This window comes from Vitis riparia, chromosome 17 (genome assembly GCF_004353265.1).
Source record: "Vitis riparia cultivar Riparia Gloire de Montpellier isolate 1030 chromosome 17, EGFV_Vit.rip_1.0, whole genome shotgun sequence".
Lineage (NCBI taxonomy): Eukaryota > Viridiplantae > Streptophyta > Magnoliopsida > Vitales > Vitaceae > Vitis > Vitis riparia.
The window spans coordinates 3331813-3349685 of record NC_048447.1 but is presented as its reverse complement, the minus strand read 5'-3'; the positions used below and the strand labels follow the sequence as shown (position 1 = coordinate 3349685).

The window sequence follows — 17873 nt, the reverse complement described above, 5'->3', positions numbered from 1 at the left end:
GCAACACTTTGCTGAATCCTTCCTTCAGCTTGGAGTGATCAGCTTCCAACAGCTGTAACTTACTCATTTCAGCTCCAAATTGTACACGGTTTGAAGCATTGAATTCTTGACTTCCTGAGCTTTGAAATGGTATATAGCATGTAGAAAATGGACTTCGGGAAGTGCTCCAAAAATGCGAAGGAAGACTGCAACTGCAGTCCTCTGTTTTCTTCTTTCTTTGCTTTTCTCCTCTTTGCTTCTCTCCTTGCATTCCGGATTTGCTTATGGCAAAGGACTCCAAAGCTTTGGTTCTTCATGTTTCTGAGCTCTTCATTGCTTTGCCATGGATTCCAAATAACTCTCCTCAATCTTGGATTGCTTTGGTGATCAAATTACTAACAAAAACACCAAAACTTACACAATTTGATTAGAAGTGATTGTAAGGGTCCTTAACATGTTAATTGGGTTAAAAGACAATAACTACTACTCAAAAGTGTTTAAAAGGATTAATTAGAAGCTATCAAATAGCACTTTTTGAGTAGTAATCAAATCCCCCCTTTCAAAATCTACTCTTTTGTAATCATCTCCTTGTAGTCATCCCTCTGCTGTCAACAAGCCTGTAATCAACAACTTTTTGTAATCAAGGTATATTTTCAATACAAAAGTTATTTTCAGAATCAAATCTTTGTATTTTTATGTTGAATTTTCTACAATAAATTAGATAGAATTAGACATTAATTATTTCTGTTTTTATACTTGGAGTTCATAGACATAGTTAATTTGTTGTGTGCATGAACTAGGGTGTGAATGATTTTTTTGGTATGTTAATCTTTGTGGGACAAATTCCTATATAAAAGAAATTAAGATGAAAGTAAAAGACAATCTTTGAATGAGGGAAAATAATTAACATCTTATACCTAAGGGTTTGAAGATGTCGAAGAAGCAAAGGAATGAAGATTTTAGATTAAAAAATTAAGAAAAAATTTGTTGATCTCCCTCCATGTTGTGTTTAGATCATAAATATTTTGATTTGCTATTATAATGACCTCTCTTTGTTTGGTATCTTTTTTCACTTAATTTTTTCAAAATGCGGGAGGACATGAAATACAAGTGTGGAAGAGGTAAGGGTATTTATGTAATTTAATAACATTTCACCTTCCAACAAGACAACCAACTGAAGTCCCCTTCCTCTTCAGCACGGCTGCACCCACGCCTCAGGCACCTTCTAATTATTATTATTATCATCTTTATAATTATCGTTACTGTTATAAATTGTTTATTAGTAAGTTTATTAATTTTGTTTTGTTTATATTTATTTATAGATACAGATAGTATAGAAAGCACTCCATTTGGTTTCTGCTTTCTTAAGAAGCCACAGATAGGGCTCGCTTGGATTCGCGGAATTTCTGTGGAATTTGATCAAGGAAGAGAGGGTTCGTAGGAAGATTCGCAGGCATGGCTTTCCAGGCGAAGAAACTCATCAATGATCCAAATGGTTTGAATTTTTCCTTCTTCTTAGCATTTTCCTTTTAGTTAGGGAAATTATGTTGCAATTATGATTATTTGTCCTTGATTAGGTTTTGTTTATATTTTCTCGGCAGCCAGATACGTTTGATTTGTGTAAAGGGGTTCTAGTTCTGGTTTATTGTTAGAGTTATGATTCATACGTTGATACACGCTTGCTCCATTGACTTCAATATTTTTACTCTTTCAAGGGAACAAACTCGTCGATTATGGGAATGATCCCAATTTAGAAGTAAAATGCTTTTGTTATTGTGGTTGCAGATGTGGTAACGGAGTTCATCGAGGGTCTTGTGGAAACTTATCCTGGATTGCAGTACCTGGATGGTTTTCCTCAGGTCATTGATTTTTTCAATTTTTGTCTCTTTACCGTTCAATATTTCAATTTTTTTTTTGTACATATGTTTTACCATTCAGTGGTGGCATATCCCATGTTGTACGCAGGTTAAAGTGGTCTTACGTGCTGATGTTTCGGGTGCAACGTACAACAAAGTTGCAGTTATATCAGGTTTGAGATGCTGCATAGTGTTTCAAATTTTCGAATTGCTACTTCAATTGGAAATGAAGCATCAGTTACCTAATTGAAATGCATGAATCGTTATATATTTAAATAGTTTCTGCCTTGGAAAAGCGCTATGGATATGGGTAGATTTATTGTAGTTTGCACTTTTATTTCCCATGTTTTGAACAAGAAATGATAAATGATATTTGGAGCTTTTTGTTTAAGTGGTGTTCATTTTATTATTGTTTTTATTATTTCTTAGGCAATTAATGATATATTAAAGTGCCCTAAAGGGGTGAACAAAGGCCGGGCAAAATTAGAGAAATGGAAAGCCCAAAAGAAGGCCTGGCTAGAAAACATGCCAATGCCATCCAATCAATATGATCAAGACGTGATAAACTCCCTTCTTGAATGCCAGCACCAGGAATGCCATATGACTTGTGGATTCTTAGAACTTCAACCCTGAAAGCTCTGCCAAAAAAGGCCTTGTGCAGCTGTTTACTGGACCTTCCTCCTTTTACACCCAACCAAACTACCTTGCCATGACAAAAGGGTGCCCTTTAAAGCTTCACTTGACAATTGACTTTCCTTTTAAAAATTAGAAGTAACACTTGACCTTTGCTGCATAAACTTCCAGAACTAGTTTAGTAAATTATTAGAATAACTTTGTTAAGTAATGGGAATCTAATTGAATACCAATTTTTAGTTGATCAATTAACACACTGAAGAATGAAGGGCCATTGACTTTTGAGGAAATCCCGTATGATTTGGGGGGTGATTTGTAGGATATTGTGGTAGAAGATTGAGGCCCCAATTAGATCTAATATTTAGGCTAAATGTTTGGTTTGACTTTTATTTTTCCATATTTTGCTCTCTGTGTATATGTTAAATAGGGACCCGATTATGTAAAAAACATACGATTGAATATACAATTTTATTATTCTCAGTTTCTACATGGTATCAGAGCACGGATTGCTCTAAAACCCTAATCAATCCATGGCTGCCCTAAAAGGAGACAACCATGAGTCCAGTCAATTGGTAACCCAAGAAAGAGAGTCGAAGATAAACTCCTCCATGGGCTCAGCCGGTGCATTCGACAACTCCCCACTCCATCTTACCGTTGAAAAATTGAACGGTAAGAATTACAGAGAGTGGGCACAGGCAATCAAGCTTGTTATTGACAGAAAGGGAAAGCTAGGGTTTCTTACCGGTGAGACTTGGCGACCACCTCCGATTGATGCAGTAGCATCCCATAAATGGCGGTCCTAAAACTCCTTCATCACCTCATGCTTGATCAACTCCATGAAGCTAGCCATTGGCAAAACCTACATGTTCCCCCGACGACAAAGGATTTGTGGGATGTGATACGGGAAACATACTTCGATGCCGAGAATGCTTCCCAAATCTTCGAACTCAAGACGTGGCTTTGGCAAATGAAGCAAGGAGATCGGGAAGTCACGGAATACTACACCAAGATGTTGGGTTTGTGGCAAGAACTCGATCTCAGTTGCAAAAAGGAATGGGAGTGCACGGGTGACAGTGTGCGATTCAAGAAGAAGATGGAGAACAAGAGAGTCTTCGAGTTTCTAACGGGGTTGAATCACGAGCTTGACTATGTTAGAAGTAGAGTTCTTAGTCGTTGGCCGTTGCCTTCCATCCGAGAGGTCTTCTCTGAGGTGCAACATGAGGAGAGCAGAAGGAAAGTGATGTTGTGGGAACATCTCACTTCTGTGCCCGAGGCTTTAGCACTTGTAATTCGTGGGCCTTACGCTGGATCTGGCCTAAGACAGTCTAAGAGGACTTATTGTGAGCATTGTAAGAAAATGGGCCACACTAAAGACACTTGTTGGACTTGACATGGCAAGCCCGCAGATTGGAAGCCTAGACAACCCAATAAAGCCCATAGTCATCATGCCTCCACCGAAACCCAGGTAGGCAAAACACCCACAGAAAATCATCAGTCAGCTTCTAATGTGGGGTTTAATTATGACCAGCTTGCGAAATTATATGAGCTTTTTTTCTAATTTCCAAGCCTCTGGTCAATCTTCTACTAATTTGTCCTTTGATTCTTTAGCCCATAAAGGTACCTTTCTGACAACACTTAGCACCACGTCTCATATTACTCCCTGGATTATTGACTCTAGTGCATCTGATCATATGACTGATGCTCATCATTTATTTTCTACATACTCTCCTTGTGTCGGTAATTTAAAAGTAAAAATTGTAGATGATACTTTATCCCCAGTTGCTAGCAAATGGAGTATTCGTATTTCTGAGTCTATTATTCTCAACCCTGTCCTACATGTTCCTAAATTATCTTGCAATTTGCTGTCTATTAGCCAGTTAACCAAACAATCTAATTGCTTAGCTAAATTCCTACCCTCTCATTGTGTTTTTCAAGACCTATCATCGAGGAAGACGATTAGCAGTGCTAAGGAACGTGAGGAGCTATATTACTTCGATGAAGCTAATGTGCGTGGATAGTGTCCTCCTACTGTTTGTAATTCTAGATCTAGTCCTGGGGAAAGTGAACTTTTGTTATGGCACAAAAGGATGGGTCATCCTAGTTTTCAATACTTGCAACATTTATTTCCTTCACTATGTTCAAATAAAGCTTCATGGGATTTTCAGTGTAAAGTGTGTGAACTTGCCAAACACCATCGTGCATCTTTTCCTAAATATAAGTATAAACCATCCATACCATTTACTCTAATTCATAGTGATCTATGGGAATCGTCACGTACCCCTAATGGGACCCATAAAAAATGGTTTATTACTTTTATTGATGATCATACTCGCCTGTGTTGGGTATATTTGTTGACTGATAAAACTGAAGTTTGATCAGTCTTCATGAATTTTCACAATAGGATACAAACTCAGTTTCAGACCAAAATTCAAATTCTTCATACTGATAATGGTACTGAGCATTTCAATCACTCATTGAGCACTTATCTACAAAAAAATGGTATTATCCATCAAAGTTCTTGGTTTGACACCCCTTAGCAAAATGGGGTTGCAATACGGAAAAATAGACATATTCTTGAAGTTGCTCGTGCCTTGCTGTTTACCTCTCACATGCCCTCACAATTTTGGGGTGACTCCATTTTGACAACCACATACCTTATTAATCGAATGCCTAGTTGGGTCCTATCTTTTGTCACACCTCTCTAGAAATTCCAAGAGTTTTTTCCCCATTCTAAACTCGTTGCACATCTTCCATTTCATGTCTTTGGGTCCACTGTGTTTGTCCATGCTCATGCACCTAAGCGGAACTAATTGGATCCCAGAGCGCTTAAATGTGTCTTTCTTGGCTACTCTTCCACACAAAAGGGCTACAAATGCTATGACCCAATTTCACAGAAGCTATATGTTAGCCTAGGTGTCACATTCTTTGAGCATACTCCCTACTACTCGCTTCAGGAGGAGTCCGTGAGTGAAGCTAGACCAACCTTAACCTTAGACTACCTTGATGTTGCTGTGTTCAAATCCACTCCGTTCCTTATATCTACCCCTTTGCCTAATTCAGAAGGACACTTGAACTCAAGGAGAGATACGGAAATACAGACAAATAGGGAAACGCTGGTCTACTCAAGGAGGCCAAAATCGAAGTCCAATGAGACACTCACCTTCGAAGCACTAAAAGAGTCAGAATCGGTGATAGTTCCAACCCCTCAGGAGTCTGGCTCCAATCCTGATCAGGTAACAAATGACTTACCCATTGCTTTTAGGAAGCAACCTTGTTCATGTACTCTCCATCATATCTTGAAATTTGTGTTTTATAATGCTCTTTCTGCAAAGTGTCGTGCTTTTACGACTAACCTTGATAGAATCCAGATTCCTAAAAACATTCAAGAATCCTCGGAGATTCCAGAATGGAGAGAGGCAGTGATGGAAGAATTAAGGGCATTGGAAAAAAATGGGACTTGGGAAGTGATGACTTTGCCGAGAGGGAAGAAACCAGTGGGCTGTAAATGGGTATTTACAGTGAAATATAAGGCGGATGACATAGTAGAACGATACAAAGCCTACCTGGTTGCAAAGGGGTTCACTCAGACCTACGACATCGACTATATCGAGACATTTGCACCAGTGGCAAAGCTGAACACTATACGAGTTCTCTTATCCTTGGTAGCAAACAACAGGATCTTTGAGGATAAAGGGAGAACGGAAGAGGCGGTTTGGGATTTGATCCGGTTTTATTCTTCTCTTTGGGCGTCTTGTACTGAAGCTTTTAGAGGAGTTCCTCTAAGCATTCTACAACTCAATTGGATTGGGGTTTGCGTTTCAAGAGTTTGAAGATTGTTGGGGTTTCTTTTGTTTTTAGAGTTCTATTGTTGGGTGTTTTCCTTGGTATTTGTGTAGGAAGGACCTCTCATTCTTCCCTTGGTTTTTTTCTCTTTCTTTTGTCTCTTTTTTCTCTCATGTATTTGTTCTTTTATTAATATAATCTTCTTTGTTTCTGATAAAAAAAAAAAACCTAGACTGGCCACTCCATCAGTTTGATATGAAGAATGCCTTTCTGAATGGTGAGCTAGAAGAAGAAGTGTTTATGACGCTACCACCAGGGTTTTGTAAGGAAGAAGAAGAAACCAGGGTATGCAAATTGAAGAAATCTCTGTATGGTCACAAGGAATCTCCGAGAGCATGGTTCGATAGATTTGCAAAGGTGATTAAGAACCAAGGATACCAACAGGGACAGTCGGATCATACTATGTTCTTCAAACAGTCTAACGATGGAAGGATGACCATCCTAATCTTGTATGTTGATGACATCATTCTCGCTGGAGATAACACAAGAGAAGTGGAGAGGTTGAAGAAGGTCTTAGCCACAGAGTTTGAGGTAAAAGACCTGGGTCAAATGCGGTATTTCCTTAGGAATGGAGGTCGCTAGATCAAGGAAGGGAATTAGTATCTCCCAGAGAAAGTATGTATTTGACTTGCTGATTGAGACTGGCATGCTTGGTTGCAAGCCAAGCGATACCCCTATCAAGGCAAGAAAAAGGACGGAAAGTGACGGAAAACCCGTGGATAGAGAGAGATATCAACGACTAGTAGGTAGACCGATCTACCTTTCTCACACTAGACTAGACATTGCTTTCGCCGTAAGCGTGGTTAGCCAATACGTGCATTCACCAAAGGAAAGTCACCTGGAAGTAGTGTATAAGATCCTCAGATATTTAAAGGGTTCTCCAAGAAGAGGACTATTCTTTAAGAAGTGTGACAGTAAGAAGGTAGAGATCTATACAAATGCAGATTGGGCGGGATCAGCAGAAAACAGAAAGTCTACTATCGGCTACTGTACCTATGTCTGGGGAAATCTAGTAACATGGAGAAGTAAGAAGTAGAGTGTAGTAGCCGGAAGCAGTGTTGAGGGTGAATTTAGAGCAGTTGCACAAGGTATGTGTGAAGGACTATGGTTGCAGAAACTATTGGAAGAACTACACATTACAGTAGAGCTCCCCATCAAACTCTATTGCGACAACAAAGCCGCCATTAGTATGTCTCATAATCCTGTTCAGCACGATAAAGCCAAACATATAGTAGTGGATAGACACTTTATAAAGGAGAAAATTGAGAAGGGGACTAGTTGCATGACTTATATCCCTACAAGGGAACAATTGACAAATATATTCACTAAGGGGTTAAAGAAATCTAGTTTTGAAGATTTTATTTGCAAGTTGGACATGCTTAATATCTATGATCCTACTTGAGGGGGAGTGTGGAAATCCCGTATGATTTGGGGGGTGATTTGTAGGATATTGTGGTAGAAGATTGAGGCCCCAATTAGATTTGATATTTAGGCTAAATGTTTGGTTTGACTTTTATTTTTCCATATTTTGCTCTCTGTGTATATGTTAAATAAGGACCCGATTATGTAAAAAACATATGATTGAATATACAATTTTATTATTCTCAATTTCTACAACTTTATAACACCATTTGTGAGACACATCTCTCTTGGCCTATAAAAAAAAAGGCACATTTCTCTTGATCTTAACAATGTTCAAGAGTGGAGTATTTACCTATCTCTCAAGATGGTTCTAATCGGTGTTGACCTTTGCCTAGATATTTGCTTTGTTTTCTTTTCCTCCTCTTTTTCTGTTAGGAAGTTGAAACAATTTGTTTGAATTTCCTTAGACATTTGTTTAGAAGTTGAACGTCTCTAGTGATCCAACTCTTAGTTTTAATCAAATATGTATTATTGTTTTTCTTTATTTATTTTTTGGTACTGTCGACAACAATAAGAACCTTGAAAGATGTTATCATTTCCGACAATCCTGCATTAATGTGTCTTCACTTATGATACAAATTATGAGATGCCATGAAAAAACAAAGCAAATTATTAGTGTTATTTTTATTTTGATCAGAAACAAACTATTTGTTTATTGAAGTGCACAAACATATGCAGCAGGAAGTTATCCTTCTCAGGAAAAAGAAAACATCTGACCAAAAAAAAGAGTGAACCATAGAAAGAACAACATACAGGGTGAGGTGGAAGGATGCTAAAAAGGACTTTTTTTTTGCAGTCAAATCTTTTTATTTGGTATTGAAACCTGGAAGGTCAATCCCCTTTCCAACAAGCATTATTTGGAATTTGTGAGTCCCTTTCAAGGTGAGCTTTTTTTGTTTGGGAAGCCACTTAGGGAAAAGTTTTGATTTTAAATCAACTTCAAAAAAGAGGGTGATTGCTAGTGATAGACGTTTCCTTTGTAAACTAGAGGGAGAGACTACTGATCATGTTCTATTTCGTTGCACCAAAGTAAGGATTCTATGGCAGATGTTGTTTCCTTTTTTAGTGTAGTTTGGGTGATCACTTCTTCGGTGAAAGATAATCTGTTAAGTTGACATGACTCTTTTGTAGGGAAGAAAAGGACGAAGGTGTGGAGAGCCGCTTCTCTTTGCATTTTTTGGACAATTTGGTGGGAACTAAACCAAAAAGCTTTCAAAAACAAGGAAATTGTTAGATAGTGTACAGTTATATCAGTTATTTACTTTTCCTTTTCTTTCCTTATTGTATTGTGGGTCCCACTAACATGTATATATGTACCTAAGTCCAATGTGTATTATTAACAGTTTTTTAATAACAAAAATTAGGGATTCTCCCTTTTCTCTCTTTTCACATGGTATCAGAGCCTAGTGTCACGGACTTAGTCGTTCACCTAGCTCGTGCGACACTTAGACAAGCCAAGACGCTTGATCTTGCTAAGTCAGCCTTACTCCCCAATGCTTAGCTTGCTAGGTTAAGACACTTGCGACTCAAAAGCTTAAGAAGCTTGGTAGGCAACTCCTTAAAGAATGGAAGTTCTTATTAACTCAAGAAAGCCTTTACAAGTGCTTGGAAGCTCACTTGCTTGGTGCTTTGGCCAAATGAGGCCCTCACCTATTTATAGGCACCAAGGGAACTCTCTAGAACCTTGGAGGGTTCCTTACAACTCAAGACTATTCTAGAATGTCCTACATTATTCTAGGTACAAGCCTATATACAAGTATATACAAGAGACTTCTGGAATTCTCTTGAAAGCCCTAGACTCCTCTCATGCCTTCCATCATAGTGTAGAATTGTGTGGATTCCTCCAGGCTTCTCTAGAACCTTCCACACTCTTCCCACTCTAGGAGTCTCCAGAAGCTTCCTGGCTCTATATAAGGCCATGGGGAGGCTCATTTGAATCAGCTTGTGACACTAGGGAGAAAAAAACCTAATTATTTCCGGTTTAAACGTGAATCAATTATGGGAAACCTTTCAGTGACCGTGTTTCATTTTGGTCACCTTTCCCATTTCTTAAAGCTTTCCGGTCCACCGTATCGCTGTTAGAAAACCCTCACCGCCGGCAACTTTTCCGGTCACTTTTTCGGCGACTTTTCCGGCGAAGTCCTTTTCCGACACCGACCATACCATCAGGTGCGCAAAGAGGAGATCTTCAAGTTTTGTCAACGCACCGAAGGGAGAATCTCAGTCATGTGCCGGCCATGCGCGTTTCTTCTCCGGCGGCCTAAACCTCACGTTCCGGCACATGAGGGCGCGTGGAGGACTTTTCGGTCATGCGCTTCCACCTCCAGCCTCGCCTGACGTCGTCTAGCCACTCTCCATCTGTGCTTGTGCCATCCGAGCCCTGCAAGTGCATTTTTTTGGGGTTTTTTGTCTCCGCCAGCCCTTTAAACAGCCTTTCTGGCGACCTCCGGTGACTTCCTCTCCAGCTCGAGTCCTACACGTGTCTTAGGAAGTGTTCTTCTACCCTTCCAGTAGTGCTACATTTGTTTTTCTTTACTATTTGGTCTCTCACAGCCGCGGAATCCGGTTTTTCTTCTTTCAGTAGCGATCTGAAGCCGTATTAGGGCTCTCTTCAATCCAAACATATTTTGTTCTCCAGATAAGTAGATATGACTACTAAAAGTTCCATTTTTTCCTCTGTTATATTTGGATCTCCTATGATTACTTCGGAGAAATTGGTTGGCAGTAAAAATTATTTGTCCTGGTCTGCCTCTGTGGAGCTTTGGTTTATGGGTCAAGGTTATGAGGATCACCTTGTTACGCAAGAGGCGGATATCCCTGAGGTTGACAAAGTACATTGGAGAAGATAGATGCACAGTTATGTAGTGTGTTATGACAATCAGTTGATCCTAAGATTTTGCTTCATCTTCGGGCCTACAAAATATGCTTTAAATTTTGGAATCAGGCGAAAGGGCTATACACGAATGATATCCAACGTCTTTATAAGGTGGCTTCTTCTATTGTCAATGTCAGACAACAAGACATGAATTTATCTACTTATATTGGCCAGATTGCCTCTCTTAAGGAGGAATTCTTGGCCGTGATGCCTCTTGCTACTGATGTTGGGGATCAACGAACACAAATTGACAAGTTCTTCATGGTTCTTACGCTTATTGGCCTTCGTCCAGATTTTGAGACCGTTCGTGATCAGATTCTTGGCAGTTCCTCCGTTCCATCCTTGGATGATGTGTTTGCTCGCCTCCTCCATATCTCCTCCACTCAGACTTTGCCATCTGATAACACTTCAGATTCTTCTGTGTTAGTTTCTCAAACTAACTCTCGAGGAGGATGCAGTGGTAACTGAGGTAGAGGTCAACGTCCTCATTGCACCTATTGCAATAAGCTTGGCCACACTCGTGATCGGTGTTACCAGTTACATGGGCAGCCTCCCTGCACTGCCCACGTGGCCCAGTCATCTGATCCTTAGCCGCCTCAGCCTTCGAGTTCCTCCACATCTCAGGGTATTTCCCTCACTGATAGTGAGTATGATGACTATCTCCGCTCTCAAGCCACCAAGTCAGTTTCTGTTGCTTCTGTTGCCCAGACTAGTAATGCTTCTGCTTGTTTTACCCACACATCTTCTCTTGGACCTTGGATTCTAGATTCTGGCGCTTCTAATCACATATATGGTAATAAGGATCTTTTCTCTTCTATTACTACTACCCTTGCCTTACCTACCGTTACCTTAGCTAATGGTTCTCAAACTCTGGCTAAAGGCATTGGTTTGACACATCCTCTCCCTTCTCTACCTCTCACTTCTGTCTTTTATACTCCTGAGTGTTCCTTTAATCTTATGTCCATTAGCAAAATCACTCGTACTCTTAACTGCTCTATTACTTTTTCTGATAAATTTGTGACCTTACAGGACTGGAGTATGGGGAAGACGATTGGCATAAGACGTGAGTCTTAAGGCCTCTATCACCTCACCTTGCCTTCAACTCCTGCAGTTTGCATTTCCACTGATGCTCCCCTCCTCATCCACAGTCGCCTGGGCCACCCTAGTCTATCCAAGTTCTAGAAAATGGTCCCTCGTTTTTCGTCTTTGTCGTCGCTTGCGTGTGAGTTCTGTCAGCTTGGGAAACATACTCGTGTCTCGTTCCCAAAGCGTTTGAATAATCGGGCAAAGTCTCCTTTTGAACTTGTCCACACTGATGTTTGGGGTCCGTGTCGGACCGCGTCTACTTTAGGATTTCAGTATTTTGTCACTTTCATTGATTACTATTCTCGATGTACTTGGTTATTTTTAATGAAAAATTCGAGCTGAGTTATTCTCTATTTTCCAGAAATTTTATGTTGAAATCCAAACCCAGTTCAATATTTCTATTCGTGTGTTACGCAGTGACAATGCCAGGGAATATTTTTCTGCACCATTTACTTCATTTATGTCCCAACATGGGATCCTTCATCAGTCTTCTTGTGCTCATACTCCTCAACAAAATGGGGTAGCTGAACGTAAGAATCGACATCTTGTTGAGACAACTCGTACTCTCCTTCTCCATAGTAATGTTCCTTTTCGTTTTTGGGGGGACGCTGTTCTTACAGCATGTTATTTGATTAATCGTATGCCCTCATCTGTATTACACGATCAGATTCCTCATTCCCTTCTTTTCCCTGACCAACCACTTTATTTCCTTCCTCCTCGTGTTTTTGGTTGTACTTGCTTTGTTCATATTCTCACTCCTAGACAGGACAAACTTTTTGCCAAAGCCACAAAATGCATCTTCTTGGGATACTCCAGACTTCAAAAGGGTTATCGTTGTTATTCTTTTGAGACTCATCGCTACTTTCTCTCCGTTGATGTCACCTTCTTTGAGGACTCACCATACTTTTTCACCTCTGAGTCTCTTCCTGTTTCTGAAGTCTTACCCCTTCCCATTATCTCCCCACCTGATGCAATGCCTTCTCGCCCACTTCAGGTTTATGATCGCCGTCATCGTGTCCTTGTTCCTCCTTCTTTGGCCAAGGTACCTGCTGACTCACTTCCTATCCCTTCGGCTTCTCCTGCCCCAACTCTGCCTCCTTCTGCTGACTTACCCATTGCTCTTCGGAAAGGTAATCGATCTACTCGTAATCCTCATCCCATTTACAATTTTTTGAGTTACCATTGATTATCTTCACCCTATTCTGCATTTGTTTCTGCTATATCATCTATTTCTTTTCCCAAGAGCACCCCTGAGGTTCTTTCCCATCCAGGCTGGCGACAGGCAATGGTAGATGAAATGAATGCTTTACACTCTAATGACACTTGGGATCTTGTTGTTTTACCCTCTGGTAAATCTACAGTTGGTTGTCGTTGGGTTTACATAGTTAAGGTTGACCCTGATGGTCAGGTTGATCGCCTTAAGGCCTTCTTAGTTGCTAAAAACTATACTTAGGTTTATGGTTCTAATTATGGTGACACTTTCTCTCCTGTTGCCAAGATAGCTTCTATTCGTCTATTGCTCTCCATGGCTGCTATGCGTTCTTGGCCTCTTTATCAGTTAGATATTAAAAATGCTTTCCTTCATGGGGATCTTGCTGAGGAAGTTTATATGGAGCAACCACCTGGTTTTGTTGCTCAGGGGGAGTCTGGTTTAGTGTGCAGGTTTCACTGTTCTCTATACGGCTTGAAACAATCTCCTCGAACATGGTTTAGCCGCTTTAGTTCTATTGTTCAGGAGTTTGGCATGTTTCGCAGTACAACAGACCATTCCGTTTTCTATCATTATAACTCTTCGGGGCAGTGTATTTATTTGATGGTTTATGTGGACGACATCGTCATTACAGGCAGTGATCAAAATGGTATTCAGAAACTAAAGCAACACCTTTTCACCCACTTTCAGACTAAAGACTTGGGGGAACTCAAGTATTTCTTAGGGATTGAAATAGCTCAATCCAATTCTGGTGTGGTTCTTTTCCCAAAGGAAGTATGCTTTAGACATCTTGGAAGAAACCAGTATGTTAGACTGTAAATTGGTAGACACTCCTATGGATCCAAATGACAAACTTATACCAGGATAGGGGGAGCCTTTAGGAGATCCTGGGAGATATCGGTGACTTGTAGGTAAACTAAACTACCTCACCATTACTCGTCCAGATATTTCTTTTCCTGTAAGTGTTGTTAGTCAATTCCTATAATCACCATGTGATAGCCATTGGGATGCTGTAATCTGCATTCTTCGATATATCAAAAGCACATCAGGCCAAGTTGTGTTGTACGAGAACAGAGGTCATACCCAGGTTATTGATTACATAGATGCAGATTGGACTGGCTCACCCACAGATAGATGTTCCACTTCCGGGTATTGTGTTTTTATTGGAGGTAACCTAATATCCTGGAAGAGTAAGAAACAAGATGTAGTGGTCAGATCTAGTGCTTAAGCCGAGTATCAAGCTATGACTCTGGCAACATGTGAACTCATATGGCTGAAACATCTTCTTCGGGAGTTGAGATTTGGAAAGGATGAACAGATTAAGCTCATCTGTGACAACCAAGCCGCTTTGCATATTGCATCTAATCCAGTCTTGCATGAAAGGACCAAACTTATTGAAGTTGACTGTCACTTCATTAGAGAGAAGATCGCATCAGGATATATGGCGACTAGTTTTGTCAATTCAAATGATCAACTAGCAGATATTTTTACTAAATCTCTCAGAGGTCTTAGAATTAAATACATTTGTAACAAGCTTGGTGCATATAATATATATGCGCTAGCTTGAGGGGGAGTGTTAGATAGTGTACAGTTATTTCAGTTATTTACTTTTCCTTTTCTTTACTTATTGTGGGTCCCACTAACATGTATATATATACCCAAGTCCAATGTGTATTATTAACAGTTTTTTAATAACAAAAATTAGGGATTCTTGAATTGTCCATCAAGGGATCAAGCACTGTTAAGTTGTTTACTTGATGTCACTCATCCTTATCTTCATAGCTGTAATATTGAGATGGAATTGTCATTTACCCAATGATATCAGCAGTTATGTTGCTTGGTCAGTTTTGAATTATGTGTTGAAAGATTGAGTACAAAATTTACTGTTGGAAGGCCTGGTAATGGAAAGATTTGACGTGGAAAGAAAGGCTTTTCAGGTTAAGTTTGAAGGCATCAATGGGGGAATGTGGATTTCAATAACAGAGAGAAGCCGAGGTTATGCTGTCTCATTAGGCTTTGGTGAGGAGGAGATGGATTGGTTGGTGGAACATTTGAAGAAAGCTGTGGAGTTGGAGGCTTCCAGGGGTTTTACTCGGAAGATGAGGGGCAAAACGAGGACGCATTTGATGGAGATTTGCATCAATGGTAGAGGGAGATTTATGAAAATCACAGAAATTGTTGCAAAAGAAAACCTCTAGTGCTAATTGTTCCTGAGGGTGTTAAAGGCAATGGGTGGGAAACCCTTAGGAAGGCGATTTCTAGAGTCCAAGATTTGTCTGATCAGGCTGTAAGAGCCTCGAAGGAGAAAGATAATGAGTCTCAGGTGAGCAAAGGAATGTACAGAGAAGGGCGGTCCTATGCAGATGTGGTTGCAGAGGAAGGACATAGAAACCGAGCTTCGGTGCCAGTTGGAAAATGGGCAAGAGCTGTAATTTGTGAGAGTAAAGGAAAAATACTTGATTGGTTTGATGTAGGGAAAGGTATTGCGAGGATGATGGGCACGAAAGGGATGGTGTCGGTAACTCCCATTTCCGAATACAAGGGATGCTTTTTTGTGGATTCTGCAAGGAAAGCTATGTGGTTTCAAGACCAAGGGAGTTTAACAGTGAGAGGAGGGGTTGTTGCGTTGAGGAGATGGTCGCCAAAAGAAAACTCGGTTGTGGGTGGAAAGTTTAGAAGGGGTTGGTTAGAACTGAGAGGCTTTCCGTTCCATCTATGGGATGAGATTCATTTGAGGTACATTCTGCAGAAATGGGGGAGGGTAACGAAGGTGGCAAAGGAAACTTTGAAGCTCGTAGACTTGTCGAAGGCAAAGATGTGGGTGGAGATGAATCCAAATGTCGTGCTACCAGCATTGCTAGAGGTGGAAGATGGAGCCTGGTCATTTACGGTTGCAGTTTCCGTCATCGGAGAAGCTGAAGAAGACGCTCTTCTCAGGCCAGAGTCAAATCGCAGCAAGGACGAAGTTACGTCAGCGGAAGGTTGCGTCTATCAGAGGCCAAAGAATGTTGAAGGGCTACGAGCTACTGCTAGGGATAATGAGTACCACAGATGGAGGCCTCGTTAGCGCTTTCGTGCTCAGTCTTCAGCTTCAAATTCAGCTACTAAAGTGGAGAAAGGAAGGGGGAAGAACTGTTTGGGCCCAACGGAGGGAAGTGTTGACGGGCCAACAATTCTAGAAGCCATTTTTAAAGGCCGTTTTGCTAGGGCCCATTTTGAGGAGAAGAACATTGAGCCTTTTGCTGGTGCGGGTCCAGTCCACGAAACTGAAGCAGGGTCTTCTAACGATGGCCCAGCAACGCCTTCGTCTTCAAAGCTTCAGCGATCAGGAACCTCTGCAAAGGAGGTGTTGCCGAAAAACACATTCTCAAGAGTCAGCAAAGCTAGAAGGCAAATCAGTTACCGCAAGACGCAAGGCGAGGAGTTGGCCGCCGAGCCTAAAGGTGACGTCTTTTGACCCAAAGAGCAACCTAGATGGGGATGATGCATTGGAAGCAAATCGAGGCTTTATTTGGGGTAGATCAGTATTCAAGAAGGGCGCCCTTTCTCATGTTTCAGAAAAATCCCGACACTTCACCGGGGAGACAGAGGGAGACGAAGGGATCTCGCCTTGCAACTGGGTAAAAAAGGTTCGTCCTCCTTCCTTAGCTTTCTCTGAGAAGGGTCTTCCTTTGGCTGGGGCTTTTAATCCAAATATTCTTTCCGAATCCTTTGTTTCTTCGGTTCTTCCTTCTCGATGTCAGGCTTTTTCTCCGATTCCTTTGGAATCAAGCCCTGTCTCTCAGCGTAGTCCCTTTCCGAAATTTGCTGTTGTTGAACCCAGTCGTCATGTTGGCGTGTCCCGTTCTGAAGGAGTGGAGTTTCCTCTAGAAACCTTTAACCGAAATTCTGAAGACTGTCCTTTATCTAAGGATGCTCTAAGTAGCCCAGAGAAGCTTTGTGTCTCAGGGAAGGCTCCGTCCCCAAACCCAGAACCTCCCATCCTCCTTTGGAAGGTTTTAGGTTGAGGGACTCACGCCTAGAAATATGGTCAAGGTTCAGTCGGTTTTGGAGAGTTTGAGGATCAGAATAGTCAGAGAAAATGGAAAAGATGCGGAAGAAGAAAACCAGAGTAATTCTCTTGCGGACAAGGTTTATTCCAGAAGGAAAAGGAGAAATGCTTCTGGAAACCGAGGAGAGGATTAGGTTTGGATGCTGGTTATACTGGGTTATTTTTGGTTTATATGAAGATTTTAAGCTGGAATACGAGAGGTTTAGGATCCAAGAAGAAAAGGAGGACTGTCAGAAGGTTTTTAAGTACTCACAATCCAGATATTGTGATGCTTCAGGAAACAAAGAGGGAAACTTAGGACAGGAGGTTTATGAGCAGTGTTTGGAAAGGCAAGAGTTTGGAGTGGGCTGCACTTCCAGCCTGTGGGGCCTCAGGGGGAATTGTGATTTTGTGGATTCTAGTAAGTTTGAGTGTACAGAGAAGGTGTTAGGATCCTTTTCTGTAACTGTGAAGTTTAACTGTGGTGAGGAAGGATCTTTTTGGTTAACTTCAGTGTATGGCCCGATTAATCCGTTGTGGGAGGAAGGACTTTTGGTTGGAGCTTCAAGACCTATATGGTCTAACATCCCCAAGGTGGTGTGTAGGAGGGGATTTTAATGTTATTAGGAGGATATCTGAGAAATTGGGTGGGACCAGATTAACTTTCAACATGAGGTGTTTTGATGAGTTTATAAGGGAGAGTGGCTTGCTTGACCCCCCTCTAAGGAATGCCGGCTTTTACATGGTCAAATATGCAAGTTGATCCTATTTGTAAGAGATTGGATAGGTTCTTGTTTTCTTCTGAGTGGGATACCTTTTTCTCTCAAAGTTTTCAAGAGGCGCTTCCTAGATGGACCTCTGACCACAGCCCTATTTGTTTGGGAAACAAATCCTTTAAAGTGGGTCCGACTCCTTTTAGGTTTGAGAATATGTGGTTGC

The 17873-nt window shown here is 40.9% G+C and overlaps 1 protein-coding gene across 2 annotated transcripts in view; it reads left to right on the top strand.

Annotated features, from left to right (window-relative positions):
* Positions 1-1234: 1234 nt before the first annotated feature.
* LOC117905096 (putative 3,4-dihydroxy-2-butanone kinase) overlaps positions 1235-17873 on the top strand; it is a 100808-nt gene continuing 84169 nt past the window's right edge. Inside the window, exons 1-3 of one of the 2 annotated variants that reach the window (XM_034817999.1) lie at positions 1235-1474; positions 1765-1838; positions 1945-2008. In XM_034817999.1, the coding sequence (XP_034673890.1) occupies positions 1435-1474; positions 1765-1838; positions 1945-2008 (178 nt within the window). In that variant the 5' untranslated portion in view covers positions 1235-1434. The remainder of the gene's footprint in view (positions 1475-1764; positions 1839-1944; positions 2009-17873) is intronic. The other variant, XM_034817998.1, reaches the window with a different exon arrangement.